Raw genomic sequence first — 11,157 nt, 5'->3', positions numbered from 1 at the left:
TTTTATTTAGTATTTTCGTTAGCTTAGGATTTTATTTTCTTTATTTTATTTAGTGTGAGATTCTTTTTCCTATCTTTATTAAAATTTTAGTACTTTAAGTCTTTATTTAGGATTAGGATTACTATTTGATTAGGATTTATTTTAGCTATTATAAATAGGTGATCTTAGATAGAATTATTATCATCTTTTGTTATTTTGAATATTTATTCAAGAGGTTTCTTTTAAAAAACCCAATTATCTTTCTATTGGTCCAACACAAACAACCCTATTCTAGCCCTAATTGTTGAGTTCTAATTGCCCTAAACCTTTTGACTACATCATTTATGGTAGTTATGCCTAAGGTTAGTAACACAAAAGTTCTCTGGATAATTACCTTAATTTATAACTTTTAACAACTGTGACCTTTAACCTTTGACCCTTTTAGTGACAACTTAATTATGGACAGGAAGGGCTGATTCCTGGTTTATCCTATTGAGCATACATATGTTTTTGTCAATGTTGTTAGATTATGATTATTTTTGCTTGTAATGAAGCTTCATATTATACCCCTAAACAATGCTGTTGGATTTGTTTAACATGGGAATTTTTTTTTTCTGCAGGTGCGAGGATCTCATGTTGGTACCTATCTTCCCAACTCTGGAATTTGGCACCACACTCAGAGGTTTCTTAAAAAGGGTGCCTCTGCTGCTAACACTGTTCACCACTTGGATTTTGATGCTCCAACACGAGAACATGCTAATCAGCTGCCTGACGATAAAGTACTCTCTCAGGAGCTGTTCTAAAATTTTTAATGACTTCTTTTTGTATGTAGCTTTATCTCCCAGTGTGATATGTGCAGTGTTTGTGCACCCTTTTAAATACAGAGAGGGTGAGAGGGAGAGCTCTTAAATGTGTAGTATGTGAGAAGCACGTATTTGTATTGTTTTTGACCATCTTGGTCTGATTTCTTCGAGGGGATCGTGATAGACATATAACAGTCTTTAAAATATCAATTTTTTGTTTATTGTGGCAGTGACCGTTTTTCCTTGACAGAAACAAGATGAGTCTTTACTTGAGGATGTCTGGACTCTGTTAAGGGCTGGAAGACTGGAAGAGGCGTGTGATCTCTGCCGTTCTGCTGGACAGGTATACTGAGTTTGACAAGGTTAATGAATATAGAATAACGTTCTTATTCCATTTGCATGCTGTCTGATAAGCAGTTTACTTTTGCAGCCATGGAGATCTGCAACTATATGCCCATTTGGAGGGTTGGACCTATTTCCTTCTGTTGAAGCCTTACTGAAGAATGGAAAAAATAGAACTCTGCAAGCTATTGAACTTGAGAGTGGCATTGGGCATCAGTGGCGCCTTTGGAAATGGGCTTCCTATTGTGCGTCAGAGGTAAATATAACTACAATCGTATTTAATGGTTCTATTACCACTTTCAGACATGTTTAATACCTAGTTTTATTGGATGCATTTATCCTTGCAACATTTAAGTTTTAGCCTCTTGGATTCTATCTCTGTGCCTTTCTTGTGGATGTCATAAATAATGGTTATCATTCCTTGGTGTTCGGACTTTGGTGCTTTTGCAAGTTTTCATCTCTCTCTCTCTCTTTTAAATGCAAGGATGGCGGTTGATGCACAAGCTCAATTGAGTTCTGAGGAATTAATGGAGTGTTTCTCTCTCTCTTTCTCTCTCTTTTCCCCTCACATATCTCTTTTATTTTTTTATACTTCTTTTATAGAGAATTTCTGAGCAAAATGGTGGGAAATATGAAATAGCGGTTTATGCAGCCCAATGTAGCAACTTGAAGCGCATGCTTCCGATCTGTGCAGACTGGGAGGTATGCTTTTCTGAATAGATAAGCATTTGAAGCATTCTTAGGAGGCTTTTCAAATGCTTATCTGTTCTTTGTCATATTAAGATGCTTTCTGTTATATGTCTTTTTCCCCCTTGTGAAATGCTCATAGTCTTTCTAAACTTTACCAAACACCAAGTCATTAAAATCTGATGTCCATTATATTCACAGACAGCCTGTTGGGCAATGGCCAAATCGTGGCTTGAAATTCAGGTAGATCTAGAATTAGCTCGTTCACAATCTGGCAGGATGGAACAATTAAAAGGCTATGGAGATAGTATTGATGGAAGTCCTGAAGGAATTGATAGTACCTCTCAGCCTGCATCTGGACCTGAAAATTGGCCACTGCAAGTTTTAAACCAGCAACCAAGAGACCTTTCTGCTCTTCTTCAGAAGCTTCATTCGGGGTATTTTTATTGTGTGGTTTTTGCTAATATTAAGTTTTCCTTCGTTGTATTGTTTAATTTGTTATATCCTTTTGTTTTGCTTTTGGTCCCCTGATTTAGTGAAATGGTGCATGAAGCTGTTACTCGAGGATGCAAGGAGCAGCAACGACAAATTGAGGTTTCTTTCAAGTAGACTTTCACACTTGGTTTTAGTCTGATGCTAAGTTTGCAGATATGTAGATGACAATGGTATTATGTAACATAATTTTCTTGCAAACATTGTAGAGTAATCATTCTGATCCATCAAAGCAGAGAAGAAAAAAACTTAAAAACAAAAAGGGGGAGAGGGGAATGAAAGAAGTGAAATTGAAGCTAGCTGTTATAGATGATAAAATGTGGAGTTCTTTGCAGTGGGATTGTGAATTAAAAAGTTCTCTCTTCTAGCACGTAGAGAAAACTGGTAGTCGTTTAGTTAGCCAGGATGCAAATGGGGGATTTTCCCCTTTTGATTCATGTAAGCCAGAGAAAATGCTTACATTTGGTTAAAAATCTTCGCTGTTACCATTTCACTGGGAACCCCACTCTCTTTATGCCATTGAACCCCTGATCCCCTGATCTTACCTACATAGGCTTTACTTCCTGTATCAAAGTCTCTATAAACATTTATGCACCATTTACATGCTTAGAGATTATTTTACATATCAATTTTATTTCTTAGAGCTTTTGGAGTTCATTCTAGATAAGTGCACATAGAACTGGTGTCTTAGGTCTTGTTTTGTTTTATTTATTAAATGGATTTCTTTAAATCCAATAAATATTTTGGTGGCCTCTCTAACTTTACATTGCTTGACAGATGAATCTGATGTTAGGGAATATACCACATCTCCTTGAGCTTATATGGTCATGGATAGCCCCTTCAGAAGATGATCAAAGCATCTCCAGGTAGTGCTTCTTGGAAGCCCACATCAACAATTTTCAAGTTTAATAAAGTAGAAGCAATAGCAATCCAAAATACACCAGACCCCAGTTCTATCACATTTCCTGCTTAAGCTAATTCTTGTAAGTGAGATTTCAACAAAGGTCATAGGTTGGCTACTTTGGTATTGTAGTCAGGAAAAGGTTAAATAAATGGTTAATGTCCAAGTAGTGTAGAAACATTCTTGTTGACATGTGCATTATGATTTCTTCTAGGCCTCGTGATCCTCAGATGATTCGGTTCGGTGCACACCTAGTGCTTGTTCTTAGATATTTACTTGCTAATGAAATGAAGGATCCCTTCAAAGAAAAGCTAATGACTGTTGGTGATCGTATTCTACACATGTAAGTAATTTTAAATTGTGGTCTTAGCATATCTGTCATAACTGAGTGGAGCGATTTGAAATGCATAGCGGTTGTGGCTATGAAATATCTAGTTTTTGAATCAACTAGGTTGTTATGTGTGCTACAGGTGTTGAATTGTTGTTTCTAACTGCAGGCACTAAATTATTCTGCTGAATTATTGCTAGTTTTTGTGGATTCTCTCACTTGTGCATTATATTGAGATAACTTGATTCAAATGAGCAAAATGAAATTCTAAATGCTTATGCGATGGGGTTATAACCCTCTCCCCAAAATGCTAGCCCGATTGGGTGTGCAGCGCTCACAGTTTTAAGCCTTTCAAGATCTCCCTACTTGCCTGATGTGGGATTGAAGCACCCTGCCTGCTTCCTCTGAAGTGTTTGGTGTGACACTTAGCTCTTCCAAAAATGAAAAATGTTGGAAGTCTGTGGAACCTATGCAAAAGGAATGCATCTTAACTAAAACAATGTGGGATTAAATACAGATCACCTGAACTGATTGAAACTCATAACCTTCAGATAATGAAACTTTTGACGTAAAAAAGGAATGGAGGTTGTGAAGACGTTGAGCTATGAAGTATGACCTTGTCTAACCCACTCTTTTATAAGCACCCATGTTTTTAGTTACTAAAAGCTTCTGTTATCAATTTTGTTTGATTGGTGCTGATATTTTTCTCCAATAATATGTTCCTTTTTGATAAATAATAAGGCACCAGGAGCTGTGGCAGTTATGTAACATGTTCTAGCTGTCTTCATTTCTTTGAAATTTTGTTATTGAGCATGACTTTAGTTTGTTAAACTTTTTTGATGCCCACAGGCTACTATATCTCTCGCATAATACTGTGTTCCTTTAGGCTGTTAACCATGTTGCAGAAGCCCATAAATATGTGTTCTGTATGAAAAAGAGACGCCAGCTTGAGTATATTGATAAATTCACTTAGTCTGGTTGGTAACTGTCTTCACTGGAAAATCAAATTTCAGGTTCTCTCTGTTTCTATTTTCTAAGCATCATGAAGAATTGGTTGGGATTTATGCTTCTCAGCTTGCACATCATCGCTGTATCGACCTCTTTGTGCACATGATGGAGCTAAGGCTGAATAGCAGGTAACAGCTATATGCTTTTTCCTATCCTCTTTTCTTTGCCGTTCTTCAGTAACTGAGTATTTGTGTTGATGGCCTATTTTTATCATTCGGTACTTAAAGACCGTGTGTTTTGCCCTCATGGACAATAGCGATTTGCATATTTATTTACACTATAATGAATGTTAATTAACAAAGAAGCATTGTAACAAAAACTTTTGAGTTGATATTCTAGAATTGCACATATTATATAAATTTGCAGAAAAGGAAAGAAAGTGATTTAGAAGTAGTTGCATCTTAATTCTAATAATCTGTCTGGTAGTGCTTTTATTTTCTTGCATGCTCTCTGTCTCCATATAATGTGAAGGAGATGATTATCCGATTAACTCAAATGTATTCAGGAAATACACTTGTCATGGTGTTGAGGGATTAAGTTTCTAAATTGTCTTTGGTTTTCTGGTACTGCTTGCTTCGTGTGTACTAATGCATCTAATTATGTAGATAAGCAATAATAATATGTGAATAATGAATTATAAAATACTAAACATTTGTTGAAGTTTTGTTTGTAAGATAATAAATTGTCTGTAACCTTGAATCAGTGAAATATTTTCAGAAAGAGAGGCATTCCACTGCACTTAATTCTTTTGTTGAGCTTGTTATTAGAGTTAGCACATGATTGCTTCATAAGATACACTGCTCTTCTGGGTGCGCGCTACATTTTATCTGCCGGTGAGAATCCATGTGGGGAACATTTTCTGACATGATTTTGAATATCATATTTGTTAAACATCAATAAATTTTTGTCTTACTTTTGGGTCCTCTCTGGTGTATTTCCTTGAATAATTTCTCCTGCTTGTTTGAATTCAATTATTTTTTTTAAAAAATGTTCCTTTGTCCTTCCTCAGTGAGAATATTGATTATGTTACTAAAACTTGACAAGCATTAAAAGTGGCAACTAGACTGAAGTACTATTCTGGCCAAGGAGGTGATTGGATTGTCCAGGCTGTAGCTGTGTCTGGAATATATTCTTACTGTTAATTGTTTCTTAAGCATTTTTAGGAAAGTGAGGTAGTCCTGACCAGGAGGAATGGAAAAGATACATTTAAGAAAGGTGAGAGGAGAAGAAAAAACTATGCACATGTTTGAGTATGATAAAGTCCTCAAAATAAAGATGGGAGTGCATTGTATGCCATATATTTTTTTCTGAACACAGCTACACAAGCAGAAAATAATTTGAAGAAGGAAATAGAGAGAGATGAAAGCAATGACAGCTGAAATCACTGCTTGCTGTCTTCATTTCTAAATCTGCTTGGCACAAACCAATGCCTGAATTCTGGGATCTTATGTATTTATCCTTTTTGTTTATTGTTTCTTTTGTTTTTCTCTTTAATTTTGATGCATTTAGTATGGATGAGTTTCCCAGGCTCTGATTTAAATATCAGGAGACTATTTGTGTCCTTTATTTATTGCTGATCTTAGTTCAAGATAACAGCTAAGATGTATGTCAAAGTGATGCAGAAAATGTGGAGCTATCACCTTAAGATATTGCAACATGAGAGCCTACTAGTCTTTCTCCATATGTCTGTTGGTATTTATTCTTAGTTTTAAAGTTGCAATGTTTATGTTTCTTCACTTGGCAACAGTGTGCATGTCAAATATAAAATCTTCCTTTCTGCAATGGAGTATTTGCCGTTTTCTCAAGGGGATGATTTGAAAGGAAGCTTTGAAGAAATTATTGAGAGGTATTGATGTGTTTTCTGAAGCATATATATGTGAGTTTGAGGCAGTAGTGATCCATTGGGTTCAATTAAAATGGGAATGTTTTGGTATGATAACAGGATTTTGTCACGATCACGAGAAACCAAAGTTGGAAAATATGATGAATCATCTGATGTTGCAGAGCAACATAGGCTGCATAGTCTTCAAAAAGCTTTGGTTGTCCAATGGCTCTGCTTTACACCTCCCTCCACAATTGCTAATGTTAAAGACGTTAGTGCCAAACTTCTTTTGCGAGCATTAATACACAGGTAGCATTTTCCTGTTTTTCTTTTGGTTGCTGTATTGAATTGATTGTCGTAAATTGATTTTTGGTTTAGTATGGTGAAATAGAATTTTGAATTTTGCTTTAACCATGAAACCTATTTCTGCATTACTTGGAAGTTGTCTCAGTTCTAATGTCGCCTGGTTTTAGAGGTTCACCGTCTAACATTTAACCATCATTTCTTTCCTGTAGCAATATATTGTTCAGGGAGTTTGCTCTGATTTCTATGTGGAGAGTGCCGGCCATGCCCATAGGTGCACAAGAATTACTTAGTCTTCTTGCTGAGCCTTTGAAGCAGCTTTCTGAAACTCCTGATACTTTTCAGGATTATGTTTCTGAGAATCTGAAAGAGTTTCAAGACTGGGTATGCTTTTGCTTTCATACAACATTGATTATTGGCAGTCATAATATTTTCTTTACTTTTGTCTGTATGCTTATCCATATTCTCTTCTTTAAATAGAGTGAATACTACTCCTGTGATGCAACCTATCGCAACTGGCTCAAAATTGAATTAGCGAATGCAGATGTTTCTCCCGTTGAACTTTCAGTAGAGGAAAAACAAAGAGCAATAGAAGCAGCCAAAGAGACATTGAATTTATCTTTGTTATTGCTACTGAGTAAGTAAATTTGATCATATGTTCTTCTATGCACAAAAGCAGCATTCCGGACTGAGGGAGATATTTTGGTTGGCGAGTATGCAATAGCTTTTCTTCCATTGAGGGTGGATGTTTTATAACTGTCCTTTTCTCTCATCATATTGATGCCTTTGACGGGTAATAATCTTAATGCTTACTATAGGGAAAGAAAACCCTTGGTTGATTTCTGTGGAGGAGCATGTTAATGAATCGATGGAACCTCTATTTCTTGAACTGCATGCTACTGCAATGCTCCGCCTGCCTTCTGGTGAATCAATGTGTCCAGATGCTACTGTTTGTGCTGCCTTGATGAGTGCACTTTATTCTTCAGTGACTGAGGAAGTTGTCGTTGAACGTCAGTTAATGGTATGCTTATTTATCTTATTATCCAATAAACATCCTTGTTGCCCATGCTAATGTTAGATTGTTGATCTCATATGCTACTGTTTATTCCAGAATCCAAAAGGTATAATTTCATCATGTTGAACGAGTAAATTCCAAGATATACATCTCTGCACAAGGATGCCTTGGATCATTTCGAGGCTACAATCTAGATGTCAACTTCACTTAATTGTAGTGGTAATTGCTTATAAGTTGAAGGTTTGCATGTTAGATTAGATGATGATATCATTCACCAAAGTGTTGCTTCTCTAAAACCTTGAGAGAAAGTGTGAGGGAGAGTAGGTTTGCTTTAGAGATTGAGTGAGGAAAATAATTCTTCTAGTTCTAGATATTAGAAAGAAAAGCAACTCATATGGGCTGTGGTCTGATGGGAGCCATTCTTAGTAGATAACATTGCAAACTGTAAAGGAAGGAAAATGATGTTAGGAAAATAAATACGGTTTGGATCGATTTAACCTCATTAGAAGATTTAAACTACCAATATATATTATTTTGGCCAAATTTTCTGCTTGGTTTTAATGAACCTAAGATTCATGAAATTTCCTGTTAGTAATATTGTCCCTTTTCATGATCATATTTTGTCATGGGCAGGTGAATGTTGCCATTTCTTCAAGGGACAGCTACAGTATTGAGGTCGTTCTGCGCTGCTTGGCGGTAGAGGGTGATGGAATTGGTTCACACATCCTCAATGACGGCGGCCTTCTGGGTGCTGTTATGGCAGCTGGCTTCAAAGGTAAGGAACTAAGGAGATGCTGTTCTGCTGTGCTTGGTGTGCAGTTTGAGACTCTCAGTCTGTTTTACCTTTGGGAGAAACTTTACTGTGAAGTAAAGATTAAAAATTGATTGGTTATGCAGGTTGTGCAAATTCGTGTAGTTGGATGCAGGCACCTATTTTTTTTAAAGTCTTGTATGATATCATAGCTAGTCAAAGAAGGAATATAATCCGTCTAGAAAGTAATAGGAACATGGCCTTTAGTGGTAATCTTTTCTGGTGTATTGATTGAACTTGTAATGCAGGTGAGCTTGTTAGATTCCAAGCAGGAGTTACAATGGAGATATCTCGATTAGATGCTTGGTTTTCAAGCAAAGACAGTTCTTTGGAGGGGCCAGCAACATATATTGTGCAGGGCCTCTGTCGTAGGTGTTGTATTCCAGAAGTCATTCTTCGATGCATGCAGGTAAGCTTTTATATGGAAGACTGAGGCCCCTTATTTAGCAACAGAAAAATTACCTTATGGCTTTTGAGAGCTGAAAAGAGGCAGTTAGAAAAAAGCTTTTTTGGTGATTCATTAATGGAAGTATTTTCCGAAAGGCAAAAGGGGAAAGAAAAGGCAAGCATAAAAAAGCATAGCAAAATTTTGGCTTTAAAATGTATTTATGTCTTATGTTATCAACAACTATGGTCTTTTCTCTAGGAGTCTGTTTTCTCGGGATGGGTTATACTGCCCTGATTTAATTTGTAACCAACTATTGTTAATGTTATTTTGCAAAATGAAAAGAAGTGAGGACTGGAAACAAGAGAAAAAATGTAACATCATTGTGGGAATATTGTTTTGCAAAATTAATGCAAGCAAGAACAAGAAACAAGGAAAAAGGAAACCGACAGTTGTGGAAGTGCATGTTTCATGACTTTTACCATGTCAATATTTTTGTTTTTTACCATATCTTGATTCATTTGCAGGTTTCAGTTTCACTCATGGAGTCAGGTAACCCTCCTGAAAGCCATGACCAGTTGATTGAACTAGTCTCAAGTTTGGAGACTGGGTTCATCCATCTATTCAGTCAGCAACAATTGCAGGTAAGTGGATATATTATTGGTTGTATGCGAATAGGGGCTCATATGGTCCTTCCTGTTTATCAACTTTTCATCCTTCTATCTGTTGGAGCAGTGGTACATGATTACGAACTGTCCTTTTACTTCCTTTAAGGACTTGATATGGACAAATGTGATTCCAAAACCCACTCCCCTTCCCCTCAACTCATATGTGCACTCTTTTTGTTCCATTATTGTTTCACCTGAAATATGTTTAGAATAATATTTTGTAATTTGCATATGTGATTCTCCTGTCTAAATAGTCTTCTAAACCTTCAGAATTTTAGGTTCCTCTACAAAGTTGACCAGTGCCATGTTCAATAACTTCACCTTTTTCTGCCTTGCATGTGATGCCAATCTCTGTATGACATATCAACCTATGTATGTACCAGAAGACAATTCGAAAAGATAAAGTTATACCTCTTCAAATGAAGCGAGGCTCTAATTATTATAGACATAAAGGTTAAATTGCATTTTCATAGACTTTTACGGTGTAGGTCCTGGACCCTAATGCAATCAAGGCATCCCAATCACCAAAACTAGGAAAAATAGATGACGTTACTTGGAGTATGTCACTGAATTCTGTTTAATTTGTGATAGTTTTGATGATATAAATGTGGTATTTGGCAGCTGACTCATTTCATCTATCTTGGAATTGCATGGTTCCTTAAATTATTTTATTGTTCTAAATTTTTGTTCATTTTGCCACTTATGTTCTTGAGGACTATCACAATTTTGTTTAAATGACTTGCTGTTTCATGACCAGGAATTTTTACTATTTGAGAGGGAATATTCCATATGCAAAATGGAGCTTCAGGAGGAGCTGTCCTCATGATTAGCAGCTCGGGATCCAATTCTGGTTCTGTGTCATTGTGCCACACGGCGGTGAAATCTGACAGCCATACCTCTCTCCCATCCTTGGCCCCATACTTTTTGTTCAGTACCAGAAAACGAAAAGGAAGTAAATGTTGTAAATTAGATCATATGAAATGATACTTTGCCTGATCTGTTACAAAGTTATATGTGCCTCTTCCTCTATCTGGGTGGGTGAGAGTTCTGAAACAAGGAACACCTTCAATTTCCTGCATAACATGACAGTTTAGATTCAGAACCTACATAATTTGGATCATGACATGGATATTGACAAATTGAGGGTAAAGAAGTGGAAATAGAGAAATAGAAGGGACAGAAAAATGGTGAAAAACTTAAAAACCAAATCAATCATGATTTCCATGCAGGAAAGAATCACTTTGCTCCGTAATTTAATTTCGTTGAACATTCAAAGAAATCCAGTAATGTCTTCTTTTCCAGTTTTTTCTAATGCTGTGGCCATAATCTTTGACATGATATTATGCTAATAAGATGTTCGTCCAAAGCATAATTAAGCGATAGATAATCTTGGTCTTCTTTCTTTCCCTCATCCAATCCTTACATTCTGGCTAAAGTTTCATCTTGATAATGCAGAAGGTAGAGCTTTCCACGGCTCAAATTATGGTATTTCAGCGTTGACAACATCCAAAATCAAATACACAGATGGTCATTTAGCCAAATTGCAGTATTATTTAGTGGTAAAAGAGAGGTTCAAGACTGGTTATATCAGTAGGTTAATAATGAGGTTGGGA

General features: G+C 36.3%; 1 protein-coding gene across 2 annotated transcripts in view; it reads left to right on the top strand.

Moving 5' to 3' along the window:
* The window catches only part of LOC110424298 (nuclear pore complex protein), a 17,074-nt gene extending 6,288 nt beyond the window's left edge, over positions 1 to 10,786 (top strand). Inside the window, exons 7-24 of one of the 2 annotated variants that reach the window (XM_021438849.2) lie at positions 600 to 758; positions 1,033 to 1,125; positions 1,213 to 1,380; positions 1,728 to 1,826; positions 2,013 to 2,248; positions 2,348 to 2,405; positions 3,081 to 3,169; positions 3,419 to 3,547; positions 4,546 to 4,668; positions 6,288 to 6,386; positions 6,483 to 6,671; positions 6,878 to 7,049; positions 7,146 to 7,302; positions 7,484 to 7,686; positions 8,314 to 8,455; positions 8,740 to 8,900; positions 9,404 to 9,520; positions 10,302 to 10,786. In XM_021438849.2, the coding sequence (XP_021294524.1) occupies positions 600 to 758; positions 1,033 to 1,125; positions 1,213 to 1,380; positions 1,728 to 1,826; positions 2,013 to 2,248; positions 2,348 to 2,405; positions 3,081 to 3,169; positions 3,419 to 3,547; positions 4,546 to 4,668; positions 6,288 to 6,386; positions 6,483 to 6,671; positions 6,878 to 7,049; positions 7,146 to 7,302; positions 7,484 to 7,686; positions 8,314 to 8,455; positions 8,740 to 8,900; positions 9,404 to 9,520; positions 10,302 to 10,370 (2,463 nt within the window). In that variant the 3' untranslated portion in view covers positions 10,371 to 10,786. The remainder of the gene's footprint in view (positions 1 to 599; positions 759 to 1,032; positions 1,126 to 1,212; positions 1,381 to 1,727; positions 1,827 to 2,012; positions 2,249 to 2,347; positions 2,406 to 3,080; positions 3,170 to 3,418; positions 3,548 to 4,545; positions 4,669 to 6,287; positions 6,387 to 6,482; positions 6,672 to 6,877; positions 7,050 to 7,145; positions 7,303 to 7,483; positions 7,687 to 8,313; positions 8,456 to 8,739; positions 8,901 to 9,403; positions 9,521 to 10,301) is intronic. The other variant, XM_021438848.2, reaches the window with a different exon arrangement.
* Positions 10,787 to 11,157: the final 371 nt, after the last annotated feature.

This window comes from Theobroma umbraticum, unplaced genomic scaffold, assembly GCF_002168275.2.
Source record: "Theobroma umbraticum cultivar Fairchild unplaced genomic scaffold, ASM216827v3 scaffold_204.0, whole genome shotgun sequence".
NCBI lineage: Eukaryota > Viridiplantae > Streptophyta > Magnoliopsida > Malvales > Malvaceae > Theobroma > Theobroma umbraticum.
The sequence above is the reverse complement of the archived record's forward strand: the minus strand, read 5'-3'. Positions and strand labels throughout refer to the sequence as shown.